The sequence below is a fragment of the Triturus cristatus genome, chromosome 7 (genome assembly GCF_964204655.1).
Source record: "Triturus cristatus chromosome 7, aTriCri1.1, whole genome shotgun sequence".
Lineage (NCBI taxonomy): Eukaryota > Metazoa > Chordata > Amphibia > Caudata > Salamandridae > Triturus > Triturus cristatus.
In genome coordinates this window covers 666,514,748-666,538,910 of record NC_140590.1, presented here as the reverse complement: position 1 = coordinate 666,538,910, position 24,163 = coordinate 666,514,748, and the positions used below count along the sequence as shown (strand labels likewise).

The window sequence follows — 24,163 nt, the reverse complement described above, 5'->3', positions numbered from 1 at the left end:
GCCCTGTTACCATGGAATATTCCTACCCCCTCGCATTTAGTGTAGACACTTAGACGCTTGTACACGCACTAGTCAGTATAGTCAGTATAGAATAAGATTCTATCCTAAGAGACCTTTCTTTTTGGATAACACAGTTCTTTAAACATAGGATATTAGATATGATTTGGGATTAGGTTGACATAACCCCAGACTTTTGTCTCCACATGTAGAGCTAAATGTCAAGTCCCTTTCTCCCTCTAGCCCCACGTCAGTTACACGTCATGCTCGAGTTGAGCACAAATAAGGCAAAGTTCCAGTACAATTCCAGCAGATCACGCAACCCCCTCCAGGTATCCACCCACACATGACAAATTACCCATTATCATCAAGTGGACGCCCACATGGACGCCCACCTTCACGCCTACTTACACGCCCACATGCTCTTATCTCATTCTCTCTTGCTCTTTTGCTTACGTACAATTGAGAAATGTATATATACTGTACTCTGTGAATAATGTTTTGAGAATATTGAGAATACTTTTGAGCCCCTTTCCAGATCCAATTTTGGTGATGGAAATATTCTCCCTTTGACTCGAGTTATTGGAATAAAGCCCTTTTAGAACCTGATACCACAGACTCAGCCTCTTGCTTTATGCATGATCTTATTTATATTTTAAAAATTCTGAGAGCGTAATATTTTATTTACCACATAATGGCGCCCGAACAGTTTAATCTCTTTCCCCACACGCCGGAGATGAAGGTCCAGTTTTGCCCCCTTCCACAGCCGTGATGGACTTCAAGCGCGCACGTCGCGGGTCTTCCCGCCAACTCCCTCAGGCCAACGAAGGGGACAGACTGCGACCAGGCATCCATACGAGGCGGTGAGGAACGCAGATTGTCCTACCCAGAGCCCACCTGCGAGAGAGCTGTGTCCGAGGTATACAGAGGCCCACCAGATTCCGAAGTTCCGAAGTATCCAGGTCACAAGTCGAGTCCAGTCCTGTCCAGTCCGGTCCAGTCCAGTCCAGTTCAGTTCCGAGGCCTTCCGTTCCGAGCTACCCGGTGAGTACCATTACCGGGGAGGCGTTCTGACGTGCACATAGGTTGTGCCGGTCAAGACGGGTTTGGGTACACAAATCCGGTCTGCACTGTTTCAGCAGTGTATCTGTACTGTTTAGCAGTATATCTAGTATGTCTAGTATATAATTCAGAATCATCTAGTTAGTGTCGAGTATTATGCTAAGTGATTAGTTCCCTAATGATCATTGTTGTTCGTTAAATGTTAAATGTTAAATGTTTTCAATACGTTCTACATATTGTGGTGTGAATGACTGTTCATTATTGTGTTTATTGTATTAAGTGTGTTCAAGTAATAAGGTCTAAAAATGCCGCTATTTTCAAAATTAAGACAGATCAAAACTAGAAAAGGGGTACTCGAAGAAGCTGTTCCCATTCCACCTAGGGACACTCCAGGGTACTTTATGTATCATAACCATGGCCTAGATGCCGTATTATTTCTTGATTTATGGGTGGACTGCACCAGGGATTTACCAGAGAGTCAGAGGTGGCCCGCAGTTGGGACATGGGATGCAGATTGCATCATGAGAGTGGAAGAAGAATTATGGAAAAAGATAGCCAGACAGTAACAGACAGATGCCATTGAATTATGGCGTAAAAGCCCGAGAAAACGTGTTAGTTGAGGAAGGTAAAGCAGAACAAGTAGATGGACAACGAAACACTCTTATGAAAGAGAAAATGTAGACCAGCTTGGAAGGATGCCATTGAGTTTTGGCGCAAGGAGTCACATAGTAGGTCAGAGTAAGTGTTTCACGAAGCAGAGAGGAGTAGACTGGAGTCTGGAAAAGCCAAGGAACAGATGTTACAGGAGTAATTGGAGTAGGTAAAATGAGCGCAGGCTGACAGAGAAAGAAATACTGACGTTGCTGGTATTTATCCCGTCCTTTCAGAGGACCTAGCAAGAGTGGCCCCAGTAGAAAGACCAGTTAGAGTGCCACCGCAAGTACCACGATACATATAATAATGATATAGTAGCCCAAAGGTTCTTGAGCCACCCACCAAATGAACAGCGCATAGCTGGTGTTTACATGGTCCAACATTTGACTACGTTGTCAATAGGAAATTGAGAGGGGTGTAGCTAGAGAAGGGGCAACACCTGTGATTTGATCACACCCCTAATGTACAAAGTGTTAATGAAAAATAATTAGTGAAAAGTTTAGCTTGAGAAAAATTGTGGGTATTTCGAATTTACAAAATTGTTCCAGAATCCAGGTTTGTGTTCTTGGTGGTCCAGTGAGCCAATGTGCTGGGTCAAGTCGGTAAGATTATGACCCCCTGAGTGCAAATTGTATGTAAAAATAATTTTTCAATTGAGCGAATTATTGCAGTTTTTATGGAATTGAGTAGTCTTTTTGTCTTTGACAGCTTCAGAGTGAGGAGAAGGTGGGGGCTGTGTAGAGCAGTATGTGATACAGAAATCGGAGACAGATTCTGACCTTGTAGCCAGTGTAGGTGGGGGCCGGTGAGAGGAGCAGAACAGAGGCACTGCTTAGAAAGCTTCTCTGACATCGCATCTGTGTAATGCCTGCAGCCGGAACAACGAAAAAAGTTGGCTGGCAGCCCAGGCTCAGGCCGCGCTGAGGGGCTATTTTTAACTTCTCTGATAAGACAGGGCAGCTGAGAAATGTAAGTCGAGAAAAGATTACCTTGTTCTATTCTGTGCAAAACGAGTGCCCCGAGGAAATGTCTATGGAGAAGATTTGTTTTATTTTTTAGCAAATGTTATATTGCATCTGGCCAGAAAGTAAAATGTTGCTCTTGCTTGGAATTTTAAGGGCTATGTGCCTATATAAAAACGATTTTCAAATTCAGACATTTTTGAATTGTGGCCACAAGCTGCCACCAGTTGCATTGGATAAATGATCCAGTGGTTAAAAGTCTGTGAGGAGAGATGAGAGGTGCGTCTTCGTCTGGGACATTAGGGTACATTGTGTTGACGAAGATGCATAGCTCATTTTTATAAAAGAAAACAAACAGGTTCGTGTGTTCTTCGTTTTTGATTATTATTGCTGATTCTGTTTTTATAAAAGAAAACAAACAGGTTTGTGTGTTCTTCGTTTTTGATTATTATTGCTGATTCTGTGTGTCAGACTTGACACGGTGATTTCAGATGGGGGTGTATAGGGCAGGTAAATGAATTATTGATTATAAGCCTGACAAATTAAGCAGGCCAGAATGTTCGCCTCTGAGCTGTAGGTACTGTAATTGCGCATCGCTGCTCATTTATATATGTTAGTGCAATTGTCTATGCTTTCTGTGCTTGGTATACTGATGGCTTGGCATATGTATTTTATATATGTTTTGTTTTTGTGTTGTATTGACCAGTCTGTTTAGCGTTTAATACCAAGTTCTCCTGTGCAAGTACAGAGATAGTCGTGACGACGGCGATCTTTGCACAGCGCTTGGCTGGAACTTGTTCACAATTACTAAATTTCACAGACGTGATATTACCTTTATCATGCTGTCAAAATAGCAGACAACACGTTATCAGTGTATGTCTAATTGGTGTTGGAGATGAATGAAATAAAAGGAAAAATTATGCAAGACTAAAATGTTTTTCACATGACTGCCTTTCTCTTATAGACAGGCAGCCTCGGTCATATGTTTCCAGATTGGACATTGAGGAACAATTATGATCTGTACACTCGCATCTTAACTCTTGAAAGGCCTGTTATAAATAAGGACTGCCACCACAGAGTGACAAATGAGGCTCGGTATTTAGGGTAATGAGAAAATATCTGACAGGATTTCCTTTTTAAAGTTTGCTTTAGTAAGCTCATTCTTGTAAGTGGTGGCCCCAAAAGTTGACTTGTTTTTAAATTCGGGTATTTATTGTATAGGTGGAAATTATTGCAAAATGACTGATTTCTTTAGCAGATGAATTATTAATTATCAACATTAACAACTGTTCTTAAACTTGGTTTTCCGAATATTTAGGTAATTTAGCATTCCTATTAGGGCCTACTAGCATTAATATTGACTTCAGGTTGGTGTAGGTTCATGTAATAGGGACATTTGCATATGAGATGTCATTTGGCCAGCTTATGAGCTAACACAATGAGGTTTGTACATTAATTTGAAGGATTTCTCGCCGTTTCAAATACGCTGTGTATCTCCTATAATTTTGCTTACGCCCAGTAGCTACACACAGGGATTAATAGTGTTGACAAGACACAGGGTTTGATAGTGTTTGACAGCAGTGAAATCTGTTTCAGATTTCCTCCTGTCAAAAAGGGGGGGAAGGAGGAGAATATTGGCTTTCTGCTGGCCCCTGAGGAGGTTCGCTTCCCGCTAGCCCCTTAAGAAATTAAGCCCCTTAGAAATTAGCCCCCTTAGAAATTAAGCCAAGGAAATAGGTATGGTGTTTTCCCCTTTTTCTCATGTTTTATTGTGATCTTTCAGGGGAATTAGTCCAAGCCCCTAATACAGCTTCTACTAAAGTCCTCCCTTGGACACAAGAACACACTGTGGCATTTGAAGAATTAAAGAGAGCTTTATGTCAAGCACCAGTTTTAGCAAACCCTGATTACAACAAATCGTTTATGCTTTTTGTGACAGAGCGGGATGGAACAGCACTATCTGTCCTAACACAAGATCATGCAGGAAAACACGAGCCCTGTGCTTATTTTTCTAGTACATTAGACCCAGTAGCACAGGCTTTGCCTGCGTGCCTAAAATCAGTTGCAGCAACGGCCTTAGCCATAAGACAAAGTGACTTGATAGTGCTGGGCCACCCTCTGACAGTACAAGTACCACGCGCAGTAGAGGTTCTCTTGAACCGGACACAAACACAACACCTGACTGTAGCTAGACTGACAGGCTATGAGCCAACGTTATTTCAACCACACATAGAGATCAGACGATGCAACATACTGAATCCTGCTACCCTTTTGCCCTCCAGTACAGAAAGCGTTTCACCACACGACTGTGTTGAAGTAATACATACCGTGACTAAACCAAGACAAGACTTGACAGACGTTGCACTCCCAGACCCCGACCTAACACTATAAGTTGACGGCTCATGCATGAGGACAGGGGCGGGAGAATTAGTGGCAGCATATGCAGTGACTACTGATACTGTAATAATAGAGACTAAAAGAATAGACATATTGTCAGCACAAGCAGCAGAGCTCATCGCCCTGACACAAGCGTGCATAAGAGCTAAGCACCTGAGAGTAAACATTTACACCGATTCTCTGGCGAGAAAGAGGTTTCTTGACCTCTCATGGGGCCAAGATACAGCATGGCCCCCATATTCAAGCCCTACTGGAAGCAATACATTTACCAACAGCCATAGCTATCCTAAAATGTAAAGCACATACTAGAGCCACAGATACCATTTCCCAAGGCAATGATCTGGCAGACCGAACTGCTAAACAGACAGCTCAGACCCCACTAGACATGACAAAGTTACAGGTTCAATAAGTGTCCAAAGCCATGACAGTTAGGGATCCTTCCAAGGATGTACAAGACATACAGACACATGCTACTGTAGACGAATTAAAGAAATGATCGGAACAAGGAGGGGTACTGACTGATCAGGGTTGGATGACAAAGGGCAAATCCACATGGTTTCTTTCTGATTCAATGGTACAAATAATCATAAATACCGCACATAGTCCTGCACACTTAGGAGAGAAAGCAATGATAGATAGCTTACAGAATATATGGTTCAACAAGCACCTGCGTGCAGCAGCGAAACAAAAGGTCAGAACATGTATGATCTGTTGCCAATTCAATGCAGGTAAAGGCATTCCGATGGAACAAGGTGGATTCCATCCACCTGACCACCCTTTTGAAGTGCTCCAAATGGATTATATCCAAATAAACAGATGTAGAGGTTACAAATATGTCCTGGTACTAATGAAGCAGGTGTCCCTTCTGTTAGGGTATACCTGGAAATTCCATTGTGTGCGACATCCTGAAGCAGCAGGCCTTGTAGAAAGACATAAACAGACATTAAAAATTTGCGCAGACAAAGGTGTAGATTGGATGGTAGCCCTGCCGGTTGCCCTCTTTTACATGCGAATGGTAGCTCATTCTAGAACAGGCTTATCTCCCTATGAAGTGGTCTTTGGTAGACCACCAAATATGTGGGGCACTCCAATGCCTAAAAGATAATAACATGCTGACAGATTACCTGGCTTCCTTGTTGTTCGCAGGTTGCTGCCGCCTTCCCTGACAACACCCAGGTCAAAGAATACTCCATCGCTCCTGGATGGAAGGCGCCAAAGTCAGTGCTCTGGACCACGGGGACGGCCGTTAAAGTCAAAGTGCACCTTCACCACTCTTTTACAAAGGAAAAAGACTTTAAACTTGGATTTTGGATTTTGAACACCATTTTCTAGAGGAGACTCCCCAGAAGTTTCCACAAAGCTAAACTTTGATCTAAGAAGTCAGAACCCGTTTGATCAATTAAGTCCACTAGGTGGTGAAGCGGTTGAACATGTATTCTGGCTTGCATAAGATCTTGGACAATAACATTGATATAAAAAAAAAAAAAGAGCAAGATGTGCATCACGATAATATGTATCAGCTTAATACTACATGCTATTTTTCCTCCTATTGCCTCACTTTTACACTCCTCCACTAATGATACCATAAAGCACACATTTAGTGATCTGCCATCCTATGAGCTATCATATCGACTTGCCTTACGCAACAATACCTTTATTCAGATGCTGCACCATTCACATCAGACTAGCAATGCTACAGACTGCTGGGTCTGTGGCCGACTCCCCCCCTATCAGAACTATAAGGGAGTTTTGCCCCTCTTTCTCTATCCGTTCACACACAATGGCTCCTGTGGAGCATGGTTTAGTTTGATTAATTCCCTAGATTCGAATTCCGCAGTTTATCAAGACAACTGGGTATGGGGAAACCTGAACTTAGTTTTGCTTAAAGTCTGCTACCCTAACAAGGAGGGACTTCCCAAAAGAACAGGAACTGATCTAAGAAATGAAGTATATGGATTAGGTAATTTTACACTTAACCTCATGATCCTGAACGTTGAATCTGAAGCTACACCAATCTTGCCCGCCATGTCCGTATTCCCAGTAAAAGGGGAATTATGTATAAGAAAGAATGGCTCCATACACATGGGCCATAGTAAATGCACCACTGTAATAAAATTCAGTGATCAAGGCAAGTCTACATTTAGAGCTTCTCGTCATTCCTACTTTATATGTGGCCAGACCGCATATGTACGCCTACCTCTAGATTGGGATGGTACCTGCTACATCGGATTCCTTTTGCCACCTGTTTTCCTAGCTCCTCCTGATTATCATAGAAATACTCATTTAGTACACAATAGACAGCAGAGAGATCTCCCAATTGTCGATTACACTGAAACAGCATGGGAAAAATACACAGATTTCAATAAAGGTTTCTTTCCCTATATAGGTACAGTTACCAATAGTAAGCTGATACGTAGATTAACCAGAACCCTTGAAGCAGTAGTGAACGAAACTATTTCCGCCTTAGGCAATTTAACAGAAGAGCAGTCTGCTATGCGGATTGTTGTGCTTCAAAATAGTCTTGTCCTTGACGTTATCCTGGCCGATAGGGGCGGAGCTTGTAGGGTCATCAAATCAAGCTGTTGCATTTTTCATACCAGAAAATTCGCCATCTGTATATAAAGCCATAACTCGCCTTCATAAGATTGTAAGCCAGATACACCAGAATCCAGGCACCTGGACTTGGTCCGGTTGGTTTTGGAGTGTATTATCTACCTTTGGATGGAGGGTCCTATCCTTCCTAGGTATTGGCTTTCTCATACTATTCAGTTGCTGCTTATGCCTACAATGTGGACCAGCGATTTGTGGTCTGTGTGCCACATCGTGTATTCCACCACCAAGATTTCGTTCGTCCCAGAAGAAAAAAGAAGAACAAATGATGCTATATGAAAAGATCAATGGATTGATGAAGATTGATATCTCTTGCCGGGCAAGTAGGGGACAAGGAGGGAATGTGGAAATATGGATTTTTATGATCAGTTATGTCCCCTATCTTGGACCCCAACGGTTTCATGTATGAATCACAAGTACATGTATGTTCCCTCCAGTTCCAGTTATGAAGACGCAAATACATGTGCGTCCACCGTTAACATGTCCTCTTTCAGATCCGCCATGAATAGGCCGGATATTCCATTCCTAAGTATGAAAGGCCACCGGCTTTATATGGTTCACTTATGCCATTTTACAGTCCAGGCAAGTAGGCCCTGATTCTGTCATCAAGCTTTTCTTGCCTTCTGTCTCTGAAAGCTCCAGTCTGAGCCTGCATCTGTGACCATGAACTTTGTCTCATTCCCTGCGCAGCTCACGATGCCTGACATCAGCTTGTTGCCTGCCAAAAACTGTATTTCACCTTCGAAATTATCTGCTCCGCTCCCTGCCCAATGCATTCCTGTCTAGTAGTTTAAGTAAACATCCTGCCAGCTACCGAGCAAAGGCCCGGCTTCTCTGTCTTTATGCAAGTAATTCATAGCCCTGTTACCATGGAATATTCCTACCCCCTCGCATTTAGTGTAGACACTTAGACGCTTGTACACGCACTAGTCAGTATAGTCAGTATAGAATAAGATTCTATCCTAAGAGACCTTTCTTTTTGGATAACACAGTTCTTTAAACATAGGATATTAGATATGATTTGGGATTAGGTTGACATAACCCCAGACTTTTGTCTCCACATGTAGAGCTAAATGTCAAGTCCCTTTCTCCCTCTAGCCCCACGTCAGTTACACGTCATGCTCGAGTTGAGCACAAGTAAGGCAAAGTTCCAGTACAATTCCAGCAGATCACGCAACCCCCTCCAGGTATCCACCCACACATGACAAATTACCCATTATCATCAAGTGGACGCCCACATGGACGCCCACCTTCACGCCTACTTACACGCCCACATGCTCTTATCTCATTCTCTCTTGCTCTTTTGCTTACGTACAATTGAGAAATGTATATATACTGTACTCTGTGAATAATGTTTTGAGAATATTGAGAATACTTTTGAGCCCCTTTCCAGATCCAATTTTGGTGATGGAAATATTCTCCCTTTGACTCGAGTTATTGGAATAAAGCCCTTTTAGAACCTGATACCACAGACTCAGCCTCTTGCTTTATGCATGATCTTATTTATATTTTAAAAATTCTGAGAGCGTAATATTTTATTTACCACAATTAAAAATTTCACAAAGCCGCTGTTACATTTGAAATATAGGTTTCTAATTGAAGCTACTAGAGATATCTCTTGTAAACACACGAAGGCATCTCATTCTGTAGTCTGTTGTCTCAATTTAATCATACTATGGGGAATATACATTAGTAAAAAAATTTAGCTAAATAACCTAAGCCCACACAGTGATTCACCTTTTACACTACAAGAAGAAGACTACTCTAGGGCCCTCACTATGAGTTGCCCGTGACTGAGAGAGTAGCACACCTAAGAAGTAACATTTTCAATTTCTGCTCAAAACGGTTTCATTTGTCCTGTGGTATTGCCACCTATGATAATGTTACCGGTTACAAATCCTCCACTTGACACCTTGTTCATGTCCTTGGTAAAAGGGCTGAAATTATGGGCTCTCATGTGAAAATAAGTGTGGATTAGAAGATCGGTTCTCTAGTAATTATTTCCACATTATCCCCCATTCTATCTTACATAAAAGAATGCACTGGGTAGAGATAGAGCAGGCTGCATTTTGGCTAATTGTGAAAAGACAAATATGTTTAATACAAATTAAGGCAAAACATTTGTTTTTAAAAGTTGATCAAACTAAAATTAACTTTTTTTACTGGTCGCTGTAAAAAAGATAAAAATCAATATATTCCATTTTCATTGTAAACATCTTTCTTCAAATGACCATTTCTGAGGGGCTGATTTAGAAGAAGATGATGGTTGGACTTGTCTATCTCTACAGAGCACCTCTCAAGCTTTTTGCCTTCATCCCCATTTTCTCAGCATGATTTTGTTAACTTTTAGTACTCTCTGCAATTTACCACTGCAAACCAGTGCTAAAGTGCTTGTGATCTCTCCTTTAAACATGGTAAAATGGGCTTACAACAAATTTGCACATTTAATTCACTTATACGTTCTCAGTAAAGTGGTACTACACAGGGCCTGTAAATTAAAGGATCCTAGTGGGCCTGCAACACTTATTGTGTGACCCACTTAAGTAGCCTTTTTAATCATGTCTCAGGTCTGCCACTGCAGCCTGTATGGAGATTTAAACTGTCATTTCGACCTGCCAAAATAAACTGTTTGCCAGGCCTAAACCTTCCGTTTCAATCCATATATCACCTTAGGGTATGCCCTATACAGCCCAATTTGCATGGTGCATTGTAATTAAAACGGTTGGGCTTTGAATGTTTAAGTTTTACATGTCTTGGTAGGGAAAAACTCTTACATTTGTTTTTCACTACTTCAAGGTCTACCTCTCCAATATCATAACATTGGGTTACTGTAGTGTTAATCTCATGCTGCAGTGGTATCTGAACTGAAATGTCTAGATAGAACTTAGATTGTCTAATTCTTAGAGTTCTGGGGTAAGCAGCATTACTGTTGTGACAGCGTCGTGTAAGCAGCTGTTCTGCTGAGGACATCGATTTGAAAAAAATACATTTGGACACACACCTTGAGTTGTGTGATTACTACATTTTTTGGCGACGAGCTGTGTCTGCGCAGGGAGAAGACTACTGATGCCTTCACCCCTGGTCTAGATGATGTGGAAACAAAACGAGCGATCTACACATCTACATTGCTGGTAAGATAGTTTTTGAACTTGTTTTAAATACTGCTTAACTGGAAGAATTTCTGAATGACATTTCTTTTTTAAAGTCATGTGGAATTTCCTTCCAATATGTGAAGATAAGCTTGCCCTTTCATGAAAGTCACCGTTGTGAGTGTTTAAAAATCATCGTGTACCTGACCGCGTATGAATAATAGGAGCGCGAGGCTGTGAATATTGAAGGGCGCACGAGCATACCAAGCGCGAGGCAAGTTGTGAGCGTTTGGAATGCGAGGCTGTGAAGATTGAAGGGTGCACGAGCATACCAAGCATGAGGCACGTAGCAAGCGTTTGGAACACTAGACGCGCAAGCACTGGACACACTGAAGACATAGGAGGCTCGCCACGAGTGAAATGTTGAGATCACCGTGAGCATTGTAAATGTTTAAAGGGCACGCCGCGAGTAAAACACTGAAGCACTGTGAGCACTGTCAAAGTTCAAAAGGCACGTCACAAGGAAAATACTTAAAACACCGTCAGTGTGTGGTGTGTGATAACTATTCTATAACGTGTGCACCCTGGGCACAACATCGAGTGTCAATGTGCACAATGCCAATTCAATTGGAACTGAAAATATAAAATATTACTTACCTCGTTTTTTTCCTTGCTCCTGTACTCACGTCCTGTATATCAAGAATAAAGAGGAAACTACATCACACCAGTTGGAAATAAAGATAGGACAAGTATATTCATGAACAAAGAAGGATTAAAAAACAAAAAAGAGAGAAACAAACAAGGGAAAGAATAGAGAACAATAAAGAAGATAAACTCACACAAGGATTGAAATAATTTATTATTTTGGTTCATTATATCAGTCTGTTTTATTAACTTATTGTTGTACTTCTTTGTTTTAATTAGTTGTTTTAGTTTATTGTTTTTATTTCCTTTTCAGTTTTCAAACATCTCAACATGTCTGACCAAGCCATGGCTTCGCCACCAACGTTTTTAGCTACTCCGCGATCGCCACCCATTCTGTGGGAACAATTGAAAAAGTTATTTTTCACCTACATATTAGCGATAGGTGGTGATAGATATGGACCTGTCAGACGTCAAACTATTTTAGTGCATCATTTGGGAGTTAAAGGAAGGAGATTATATGAAAATCTACCAGAAATTTCTTTAGGTGTGGGATATGGACAACCCAACAATGTTTATGAAATGTCCATACAGATGTTAACTGTGCGGTTTATCACTAACATTAATATAGTGATGGAACAACATAAATTATTTTCAAGAATACAATTGTTGGAAGAAGATATTGATACATATGTGTCAGCCATACGTGGTTTATCCCTAACTTGTCAATTTTAAAATTTAAATGATTCCCTCATTAGCGATCAGATCCTAAGATGTACTAATGATAAAAGGGTGAGAGAGAAGTTACTAACGAAGGATCTCAATCTTGAGGGAACTATTCAAGTTGTCAAGGGCATGGAGCAAGCTTCCAAGTGGTTGAAGGAAATGGATACTTCATCAAAAGTGGGTGTTAAGATTGAAAAAAAGTGCACTCCTATTTTTGAAATCCCAAAACCATTTACTGGGAACATGATAAAGAATGATACTGGAGAAATGGAAAAAGATGTAATAAACACTGGAGCAAAGAAAGAAAATGCTACAAGGGAGATAACATGTTTTCGTTGTGGAGCCCCTGGACATATTGCTGCAAGTTTCAAATGTGCAGCAAGAGGGCTTGTGTGCCGCAACTGTGGGAAGAAAGGACATTTTTCTAAAATGTGTAGAACTAGATATAAACAAAATAGTGTTAAGGAGGTTGAGGAAGTATGTGAAAATGTTACTGACATTTTCTTACCTATTTATGAAGAAGAATGTGCTGTTTCCACCAATGTTACACATGTAAGGGAAGCCAATGCTATAAGAAAAGAAAGTGATGGAAAACTAGAAAAAACACATTGCATTGTAAGTTTGGGCAAATTGCAAGTGAAAATGTTGGTGGATTCGGGGAGTATGTACACTTTGGTATCAAAGAACACATTATTTAAAGATTTGTATGACAATTGGTCCGTGCCTGATATAAAAGCAGTAGGTTATGGTGGAAAGAAATTGAAATTTTTGGCTATTAGCTGGATGAACATTTCATTTGAGGGACAAGTAGTGTATGGTCGGTGTATTTAACTAATTTTGGCTCTAACCTTTTAGGATGGCTTCATCAAAAACATTTGGGGATTAATTTTGAATCCTAATGCAGAAAACCCTGTCATTGTATCATTACCTGAATCGCAAGGGGTGAACTCTGTGGATACGTTTGGCGAGTGGGTGGTGAAGAAATTTCCTTGTGTGTTCAAGGATGACTTAGGTTTACTAAAAGAATTTTCTCACAAAATAATTCTTTAAAAGGGAGCAATTCCAGTAGTACATAAGGTGCGAATTGTCCCTCATCTGATGAAAAAATCTTTGCAAGGAGAGTTAGATAAGTTGTTAAGTCAGGGAATAATTGAGCCCATCGAGTCATCAGAATGGTTGGCTCCAATCGTCGTAGCTCCTAAGGAGGGTAGTAAGATCAGGTTATGTGTTGATTTAGGAGACCTTAATAGGAATATTTGGGTTGACAGACAACTGCTTCTTAATATATCTGAAAGGTTGTCAGCTATGTCTGGATGGAAAGTATTTACAGTTGTTGACATGTCGGCAGTGTATCACCAAATCAATTTGCACAAAGACTCCAGGAACCTAACATCTTTTGTCACTCCATTAGGTGAATTCCGTTATCTACGAATGCCATTTGGACTGAAAAATGCGTCAGCAGTTTTTCAGAGGGTGATAAAGCAAATTTTTGAAGGTTTGAAAGATGTCTGGTATTTCCAAGATGATATCATGATAGCTGGGAAAAATGAATCGCATCATGATGAGTTGCTGCAAGAAGTGATGGGACGTTTGGATCAATTTGGATTAACTGTTAAGCAAGAAAAATGTCAATTTAGAAAGAAAAGTGTTACTTACTTGGGACACGTGATATCAAGTGAAGGTATGCAACCCAAACAAAGTATTGTCCAGGGAATAAGTGATGCACCTTGTCCTGAAAGTAAAGATCAATTTAAGTCCTTCCTTGGGCTAGCCAAGTATTGTTTAAAATTTGTGAAGAACTTCACTGAAATAGTGGAGCCACAGAGATTGTTGATTAAAAAAATTTAGTATTTGAATGGAGTGATGCGTCTGAGAGTGTGTTTCAAGAAATCAAAGAAAGTATTATAGGAGCTCCTTCTCTAGGTCATTTTGAAGTTATGGCAAAAACTTACTTGACTACGGTTGCTAGTAGTGTGGGACTAGGAGCAGTGTTAACTCAAGTTGTGGATGGACAAGAAAGGATTATAAGATTTGCCTCTATGAGGTTGCAAGGTGCTGAAAGGTCTTACTCATTGATTGAAAGAGAAGCCCTTGTGTGTTGTTGGGGCATCAAACATTTTAAATATTTTCTCTGGGGTTGCCTTTTAGAGTTAGAACTGATCATTAGCCACAGGTGCATTTGTTCAGGGGGGCAGAGGGTTGGAAGGCGAAGTTACTCCTACGATTTCGAGGTGGATTTTGTCTGTCCTGGAATAACATTTTGAATTGGAATACTTAAAAGGATTAAAGAATGTGGTGGCAGATGGCCTTTCTCATTTACCTACCAAGAGGGTGGCAATTGAAATGGTTGATGTTGAGATTGATGTGAATAAAGGATGTAGAATTCATGAATGTGTAGAATTAAAAAAAGAAGAATGGGATTATGCCATGGAGGAGGATTTAGTGTTAAGAAAAGTGAAAGAGAGCATTAGGGAAGGTTGGCAACGTAATATACGTCATGATGATCAGATGGAAGAGTATTGGGGAGTCAGAGAGGAGTTGAGCATCCTCGGGAATAAGGTGATGAGGAGTTGCATTATTCCTCCTATGGCACTTCAGGATCAGATTGTCCAGTTGGCACATGAGGGGCATCCTGAGAGGAACATGACCAAGAGAAGAATAAGACAAGCTTATTGGTGGCCTAAGTTGGATAGTATAGTTGAGGATGCTGAGACATTGTCGTGGATGTGCCAACAGTGATAAGGTGAAAACGTTGAGGCAACCTCCATTGAAATGTGTTGAGATAGCAGCAAGGCCCTGGGAAAGGATGGCTATGGACTTTCTTGGTCCCATAAATAAACTGGGCATTGAAAATAGGTTTATTATGGTGTTTGCCGATTACTATACTAAGTGGTTTGTGTCTAAACCCATGAGCGTAATCAATTCTAAAAGTGAGATGGATTTTCTAGAAGAGGTTTTTTTGGAAGAAGGGGTGCCAAAAACCATTGTGTCAGACAATGGTGTACAGTTTGTTTCACAACAGATGAAGGAATTTATGGAGAAGTGGGGAATTGTTCACGAAAGGGTAGCTTTGTTTATACCACAAGCAAATGGAATTGTTGGAAGAATCAATCGTTTAATCATGAACAACATACAGTTGTCATTGGCCAATGGATTATCCTGGAAAGAGGAGTTGAAGAAATTAGTGTGGGTACAGAGAACTACTCCCCATGCTGTTACTGGTGTTTCCCCTTTTGTTTCTTTGAAGGGTAGAGAACCTGGGAGAACGGAGAATCCTGTTTGGTTAGTTGCCAAAGATCGTTTGTGGGTAGATCATCAAGCAATTAAAGCTGGTGTCACAATAAGCAGAAGTGTGCAGAAGAGTTTTACAACACAAGGAAAGGTGTGAAGGAACCTAAGATTGTGGTAGGTGATTGGGTTGTTACAAAGAAGTGTGGTGTGGTAATAAAGGGAGACAGTAAATGTTCCACTCCATTGAGGGTTGTTGAAGTCAGACGTAATGTGGTTGTGTTAGAGTATGGAACTGTGTGGAGTGTTGGAAATGTTTGCAAAGTGGTTGAGCATTTGGGGTAGCTGTCATATTACTGAACATGTTTGATTGAACACATTTGTTTTGTTATTGAATTGTTATGTTATGTTATTTATTGTTTTACTTCCTTTTGTTTTTTCCATAAGGAAAAAGATGTGTAGTGTTAATCTCATGCTGCAGTGGTATCTGAACTGGAATGTCCAGATAAAACTTAGATTGTCCAATTCTTAGAGTTCTGGGGAAAGCAGCATTACTGTTGTGACAGCGTCATGTAAGCAGCTGTTCTGCTGAGGATATCGATTTGAAATAAATACATTTGGACACACACCTGGAGTTGCGTGATAACTAGTTACCTTATTACATTTAACAAGTGATAAGATTTACTTGGGAACTAGTAGAAATTTTATGTTTGGCCTCTAGAGAATTGTAAATTAAATTCTTCTTTAATGATAAAGTCAGATTTTAAGTCACAATACTGAAAATGGCACTGTTAAAAAGTTGGCATTTCCCTGTCCTTACCATTTGGTACCTGCAGTATTGCATCATGGGTCATATAGCTAGGAGCAGTTGGCAGTTGACCTTTGTGTATTACTCCCAGAAAGTGTCACAAAGGGGAATTGGGTGTTGGCTGGATGAGCCATCCTGACAAGATGGGTGGGGCCAGAGCTGTCACATACCCTTCTTGCACTTCAATAGGGGCTGCCTCTTGGACTCACAAAGAACTTGACAATTGCTTTTTGTCACCCCAGATATCATGGGACCAGGGAAGGGAGAAAGGAAATTCCAGAACCATCTAGCAGTTTTTCCCACTTCAAAGCTGTCACCAGGAATATATATTGGACCCTGATACCCACTACTCAGTACACTCCTGGTCCTGGGGATACAGAAGAAGAACTTCCCTGCTGTCAGAGGACTGCCCTGCTGCCCGAGGCCTGCCATGCTATCTGAGAAGGAAGACGTGACCTGCTCCCTCCATCTGATGTGACTCCAAGGGTCAGCTGATTGACCTCCTGTTCAGGGCTAGTGGCCTCCCTGCAACTGCTCACCTAACATGCTGGAACTGGACCTGCCTAGGCCTGAAATTGGATCTTCCTGAGCCCTGCTGGACTTTGCAAGAGTGAACCCCAAGAGGCACATCCACAGATCCTGGAACCTTAGTTAGCATCAGAGTTCACTCCTCCTCTGAAGAAGGTGAAATCCTGATGTTTTGGGCTCTTTGTGACTACAAACAGGCCAGTTCTGCCAAGATCTTGTCCCCATGATGACCTCCAACATGAAGCTACAGTGGGCCCGACTCTTCACGCTACAGCAACCACCAGCGACGAACGCCAGTGTGAGATGTGCATTTGTGAAAATCCAGTAATGACCATCTGTGACACCCAACACGATCTTCGCACCACAGCACTGACCGTCCGCAACGTCCGACCTGCTACATAGATGATCATCTGCGGCACTTTCCTGACAGCCTCCTCCACCCTTTAATAGACTCTTCGCTCCAGACTTTGAGAAGATAACTTTTTCAGCAGGACTTACCTGTTCCCTGTCTCTGACCTGTGCTATATCGCAGCCGGCCTGAACATTCACCCAGGTCTGGCAGAACCAGATTACTGCGAGTGGCGCTTTGTGCTTTTAAGCAGTAGATTTAGCTAAAATCTTTAAAAATGCATATCTCTGGTTCTACCGATTAGAATTTAGCCATTTTGGTGTCAAATATTTAATTAAATTTCACAGTACTATTATTTTACTTTTGTTTAAATGTAATTGGGATATTTCCTGTATTGTGTTTTCACTTTAATATTGCTTGTGTGCTGCATATACTTTACACATTGCATCTAATTTAAGCTTGACTGTTTTTGCGCCAAGCTACCAGAGGGTTAAGCACAGGTTAATTTAGAGACTTTTTATGGTTCATCCTGACAATGATTGTGGTTTTTGCTAGAGTAGGGGTTCACCCCCCTCAACCAATAACTCAATTTCTCACAATGGTAACTGTAAAAAAGCCGAATTATAATGGAAGTAGTAAATCTGCCATCGGCTGCTTATCCAGGATACTAACTTCTGCCAGCAGAAACAATTATCACACAGGTATAATGGCAATTATTTCTGGTGGAGAGTGCTCCACTGACGGACACAGTAATACATACTCCCAGATTTACAGTCACCACTCATCTACAAATTTGCCCCTTAGTATTTGGGTTACCCATTTATTTAGGGGGTCATTTAACATGAAGAACAATGTGGTGTAAAATGCACTTGCTTTTTTGTGTCTTAGTGCAAAACCATGCAAATATTAACTCCATTTAATCTTCATCGCCATTGTGACTATGTAGTATGCATTTTATTACTCAATAACACCTTCTCAGAGATAACTTTGCATTTGTGAAAACGGATGCTCGTGTTTTTATGATGTTTTACCCTTTTCTGCAGGATTGTGCTACAACTATACAGATTTCTGTTCTGCCGCCAAATACTGGCAGAAAGGATTCGTCTTCCTGCAAGCAAGCATCGATTCTGCCATTATAGAAGTAAGTAGACATTATGTGTTAGAGCTCGTGAAATGGAACTGCGGCAGTTCAGAAAGTTCTAACATCGGTTCATCTCTATTAATCACATTAGTCATGCACTCACCAGTGTCTGGGTTATGTTTGTTGACAATGAGTATGTTGAGACTTGATTATCGCCTCTCCTTCCTCTTACTCACATCTTCCCTACTGCTCAGCCGGGATGAGTGTTGGAATGTGTGGTGATGTCACGGAATGCTTGGGTGCCTGGGTATGTGCTGAGTGTCAGTTTGTGTGTGCAGGCTGAGCAGCAGGGAGCCTGCTCCTGGTGGGGTTATCAGCTATCTATTTACCATCTTATTTTTCTTCTTCATCTTCTGTAACTGGAACAAAAAACCACCTTGTTGTAACCTACTACTGTGGCTACATTTGGACTTCTTTTACCCCCAACAGATTAGCTTCTTATCAAGCACTGCATTTCTGTCTTTTTTCCCGTCAGTTATCTGTTTCTGTTAGTTTCATCAAAAGAAATGCATAGATTCAATTCAATTTTGTGAAAAGAGCAAACTGATTTGTGACAACACCAACTACATTTGAGATTTGCAAATATTTCTCCTACCGTTATGAGAAGGACTCCTGAATTGGAGGTTTGTGGAAATTTGTATAATTAGTTGATCATATGCATGAATCAAAAACACAAAATTCCCTCACGTCCATAGCCCTTGTGGTCACTACAGAACAAAGGGAGTTTTCACAGTGATAAATCATATAAGACACATATCATGATAATTGCAACAATTTATAATAATAATAAATCATCTTTATTCGGTTATACACAGACATTTATAACCATAAAAGAGCATACAGAAAATTCATAACTTACTTAATATACAGTTACATTCTAATATTTAAAATCACAGAAGATATTTCAACCAAGATTTGTTCTATGGTTATAAATACATTTTAAAAACGTAGCCACAGTTTTTGTGATCAGTGTGGTGTTGAGAAATTGTAAGTACAGCATAGCAGGACGACATTGTTTAAAACCAAGAGATCTTAACAGGGGAATCAACCATAAAGTGCGATGTTCAGCATAAAACTTACAAAACAGAACAGTATGCATAGTTGTTTGTTCTGAAGTATCATCACATGGACATACTACTGATGCCTCTTTCCAAGAGTTACGTTTGGGAAAAGCCACAAGTTTATGGAAGATATTCAATCTAAAGCGTGTCAACAGGAGACGCTCAAATCGGGAATCCACATAGGTCAGGTATGGCTCAATATACAAAGTGGTTGCAACAATCAAGGAGTGTTGGACAGAAGGCTTTCTTATCTCCTTGGTTAACCGGAGTTCTTCCAAATGCGAGAGAGCTTTAATTTTTAATTCTTTTTTGGAGATTTCAGACATAGATTCAGGGTTATCATAGTATTTAGGACAACCTAAATCAGTAAGAAATCTTTTTATAAATGTTAGCCACTCGATTTTACTCACATACTCCAAAGACATTACGTCAGTTACAATCGCCTTTGTAATTAAATTTCTTGTTGATACCCAGATACGGCGCCATAGTAAGAGGGGTTGGATTCCTCGATGTGGGCCATGCCTAATTCAGCATGGCATGAGAAAGTGGACACACGTTTCGGAGTCATCAAAAGAAATCGCATGAAAATATTCTCTGCAACTTGCAGAGCATGTGTGTTTTTGTGGCCCCACAGACCAGCCCCATAGAGTGCAGTTGACTGGCACTTCGCCACATAGATGCGCAATAATTCTACGGGAGGCCTTTTCCCCAATTTTTGAGCGAATTTTATAAGGGCCATAATAGCTCGCAGGAGATGATGTTTTCTAGCATCAATTGCAGCTTTCCAATTGAGCTTTTCATCAATCATAACTCCGAGATACGGATATTGGATAGTAAACTCCAACCTCTCTTTATCTAAGAAGATGGACTTACCCTGCTTTCTATCTTTCCCTGCCACCATCACGTAGGTTTTTTTGATGTTTATTTTAAGGTCCAAGTTACCCATGAACTTAGAGTACCTATCTAGTGATTTTTGCAACTCTCGCGGAGTACGCGCTATAATTACTGCGTCATCCGCATAGAGAAGCGCTGGGATGAGGCGATCTTTTATGCGAGGGAGGTCCTGAGCCCCTTGCAACATCTCCACCTCCAGGCCATTTGTGTAGAGAGAGAAAAGGAAGGGGGCCAGGACACAACCCTGCCTCACCCCCCGTTCCACCCCAAAAGACTCGGATACCTCGCCCCGGGCCCCAAAACGGACCCGGGACGAGGCACCCGAGTATAGTGCACGTAGGAGATTCACCAGGGCGAAGTCGATGCCTAAGGCAGTGAGAACGGACCATAACTTGGAATGGGAAACACAGTCAAATGCCGCAGAGAGGTCGACATATGCCATGTAGAGTTTACTTTCTTTAGCTGATACATATTTCCCCACCAATAGGCTTAAATTAAGGGCCTGCTCTATTGTGCCAAAGCCCTCCCGAAAGCCAAACTGTAAGTCCGATAATATATTATGGTCTTCCGCCCACTCTTGCAGTCGCTGTAACACCACCCTCCCCAATACTTTGCCAAGTGAGTCCAACAATGATATTGGTCGATAACACGACACATCATTTCTATTCCCTTTTTTAAAAACCGGAATCATAATCGATTGGGACCACGTTTCAAGTAGACCACGTTGCATGGTGGCATCAAAGACCACCTTTAGAATTGGGGCCCAGAGATCGAGTTTAAACTTAAAGAAATCGATCGGTATTCCATCTGGGCCGGGGGCTTTCCCACTTTTACTTGCCTGGACAGCTTTTATGATTTCCTGGAGATCAAAATTTAGGGCAATCGGAAGTAAAATTTCTTGGGGGATAACGTTTTCTGCGTCTAGTATATCAGGAACTTGCGTTTTCCTGAATACTTTTGAAAAATGATTTACCCATGTTGGGCCATCGATTGCTACCTCAATAGTTGGTTGATCACCGCTATCTGACAGGAAGGGAGTCTTTACTACCCTCCAGAACAATGCCCCATTTCTGGATCGTGAGCTTTCTTGTAACTGGTCCCATAAAGATTGTTTTATTTTCTGCTTCCTTGTTTTGCAGGCTAAACGGTATGACCTCCTTAGCCTGCGGATCTCATCTTGATCTTTTTCAGAGTTAGTTAGGGCAGTTTTTAATAGTTTGTTGGCTGCCGTACATTCATGATTGAACCATCCTTTTTTTTGATTTGGGTTTCCTTTATTCTTGCGTGTCAGTAGGTTTTTTGCTGCCTCCAAGATTATACCGAAGTTGTACAACACTTCCTCTTGGCTAGTGTCACCATCTAAACACTTCACGATGGCGGGATATGTTGCTTGGATCACCTTCGTGGTTATGACTTCCGGATCTATCTTCCCCCACCCTATAGTAAAACCATTCATTTTTGCAAGATGGATGTTATTCTGGGCGAGGGCAGTCATCAGGGAATATGGTTTGAACTTTCCCTTTTCAGTGATCAGGTTAAAAGCCAAGGCTGCGTGGTCACTTAATGCAGTGACTAATAGTCTGAAATTCTGGGCTCTGCTTACCAGATGTGTTGAGATCAGGAAATAATCGATCGTTGTTGCCCAGCCCCTGCCCAAGTAAGTAGCCTGGAGCTGATCCGATGAATTATCGAGTTTATTTAAGATCACTAAACCCAATACCGACAATATTTCGTTCATAAGGTCACCCTTCCTAGTATGGCTGAAATGGATCACCTGATTATCAGTTTCATCAGCTACCCCACATATACTACTGTTTTTCACGCCACAAGGGTGGAGATTAAAATCCCCACCCCAAACGATGCTCGGAACATCCATTCCTTGGACTTTACTTGTTAGGTTTGAGAGTTTATTACGTAGAGATCCGAGCAAATCTAGGCTCTCGCACTCCAAGAGGTTATCATAAATATTTACCAAGTATGTTACCCGCCTTCTCATGAATGAGAGTTTCAATACTTGGTAATTGGGGTGTAGGCTGAGACTAGCAACTTTGAGTCCAGGAATTGTGTTTTTTATGTACACCGTCAGACCCCCTTTTGCCCTACCGCGTGGACCTGCTATTGCCGGTGAAAAGTATGTTTTGTAGCCCATCAAATGTAATTCGTTGACGGACCACGTCTCTTGGAAGCAGATTATCTCAAAGTCTTGAACAGAGTCTATTAGGGTCCCATCTGCTATTTTGGAACTTAGACCCGCAATATTCCATGACAATATCTTTATTATGTTGTCCACGTTATTTGTATCTGGGCTATCGTTCGTGTGGACTACTTTCATAGCCAGGGAGTTATGTCGGACTTTGTTCGCTGCACCCCCCTGTAGCTTATTTAATTTGCTAGGAGTATTCCCCATTATGATAACGTCAGAGCTTCTTGGCAGTGATTGATCAGTTGCTAGGGGAGAAGAACCCAGTTTTGTCTTGTGGGACACTACATTTTTGATTTGAACAGTGTTATTCATAGGGGTATGATTTGATGCTGGGCAGTATTGTAAGTGATCCAGTGGTGTTCTGAGTCAATCTACATCTTCCAGGCCATATAGGACCGCATAGGAATTAGAGGTAGGGATATTGAATCTCTGGTTATGTTGGGAATAACTATTCCAATATGCGTGATTTGGGGGCTGAAGAGACTGGTGTCTGTTAGGTGGTACCCTACTTGTCGGAAACCTATTTAGTGGCTGGAGACATGAAGGAAGGTTGCGAACAGCCGGGTGGGGAAGACGATTATCTACTTCCCTCCAATTGGGTTGAAGGTCATTTATTCTAAAAGGTTTAGGACGTGAGATCAATTCTCTTGGATAGAAGTAGTTTACAAAATGTGTAGTAATCGTATCCTCCCCCCTAGAATCAAACCAATCTCCTATACACCTCACTGCTCTATAGTCTCTGAAATTTATAATTATGGCATCCCCCTTCTTATCTTTTGGCCTCGTGCCTACCCAGCAAGTACGTCTAACCATCAATATTTCTCCGTTTATGTGAGCTGGGAGGGGTCTATTCTGATTCAGCCAATGGATGGCCTTATTTTTCAGTGCATAGAAATCCTCCCTTACCCCCTCCGATAGTTCAGGAACCCCTGTCATAATAATCGTGTACGGAGCGGATTCTGGAGGAAGATCCACTCTGTTGTTTATTGGAATATATTGTGGCTTAAGTGACCATTCATCCTTCTCGTGAAGCTCAGATGCCTTTTTTCTCATGTGTTCTAAACCCAAAGAATTTGTTGTATCTTTACATTTTTGTTCTTCTATAATTACTATGGGATCAGAATTAGGATTATTGGACACTAAAACCACACGCTCTTCCCCTTGTGTGGTGCACGAAGTTGTGGGAATATCACTAGTTACGAGTCGCGACACCTCTAAAGTGGAAGGGGGAGCTTGATCATTGACACCACTTATCACCTTAATATTTGGAGGATCTGATAATACTAAGTTATTTTTTTTCAGTTGGGAACTTAGATCATCCAGGTGCAAACTTATTAGTCTAGTTCTTTCTAGAAGGGGCAATAAGAGAGATTTAACCATAATCTCTATTTTTTCTAATAAATCTGACATCATGGCCTGGGTGGAAGGTAAACCAGAAGCATTAGACTGTAAGGGAGGGGTAAGTGGTACCGTGGAAACTATTTGATTCGGTTTTTGGGTTGAGGGTTGAACCTTATTCTTTTTGACTTTAAGTGTCCTAGTAAGTAACCCTCGTCTCTTTTTTACTGAGCATCGTTTTACCCTCGGGGGGGAAGAGATGACCAAGTTCGGGGATGCTGATAATCCCGACAGGGTTGGGCTACTAGTGGTCTCAGGGATAGTTATCAGAGAGGGAGTGTTGACCACAATCACTTCCTCGCTCGTTCCATGGGTCATGGAGGGGGCAGAGATTAAAGTACCCTTGTTCGGCACCTCTGGCGAAACAGCATTACCAATTCTTCCCAATGAGGAGCGTTTACCTGCTAGCAGGTC

At 41.3% G+C, this 24,163-nt stretch overlaps 1 protein-coding gene across 2 annotated transcripts in view; it reads left to right on the top strand.

Annotated features, from left to right (window-relative positions):
* Positions 1-24,163, top strand: part of LOC146810319 (ATP-binding cassette sub-family A member 9-like) — a 1,478,308-nt gene that overhangs the window by 171,050 nt on the left and 1,283,095 nt on the right. For both annotated transcript variants that reach the window (XM_085617315.1, XM_085617314.1), the window contains exon 5: positions 18,096-18,193. In XM_085617315.1, coding sequence (XP_085473441.1) covers positions 18,096-18,193 — 98 coding nt within the window. The remainder of the gene's footprint in view (positions 1-18,095; positions 18,194-24,163) is intronic.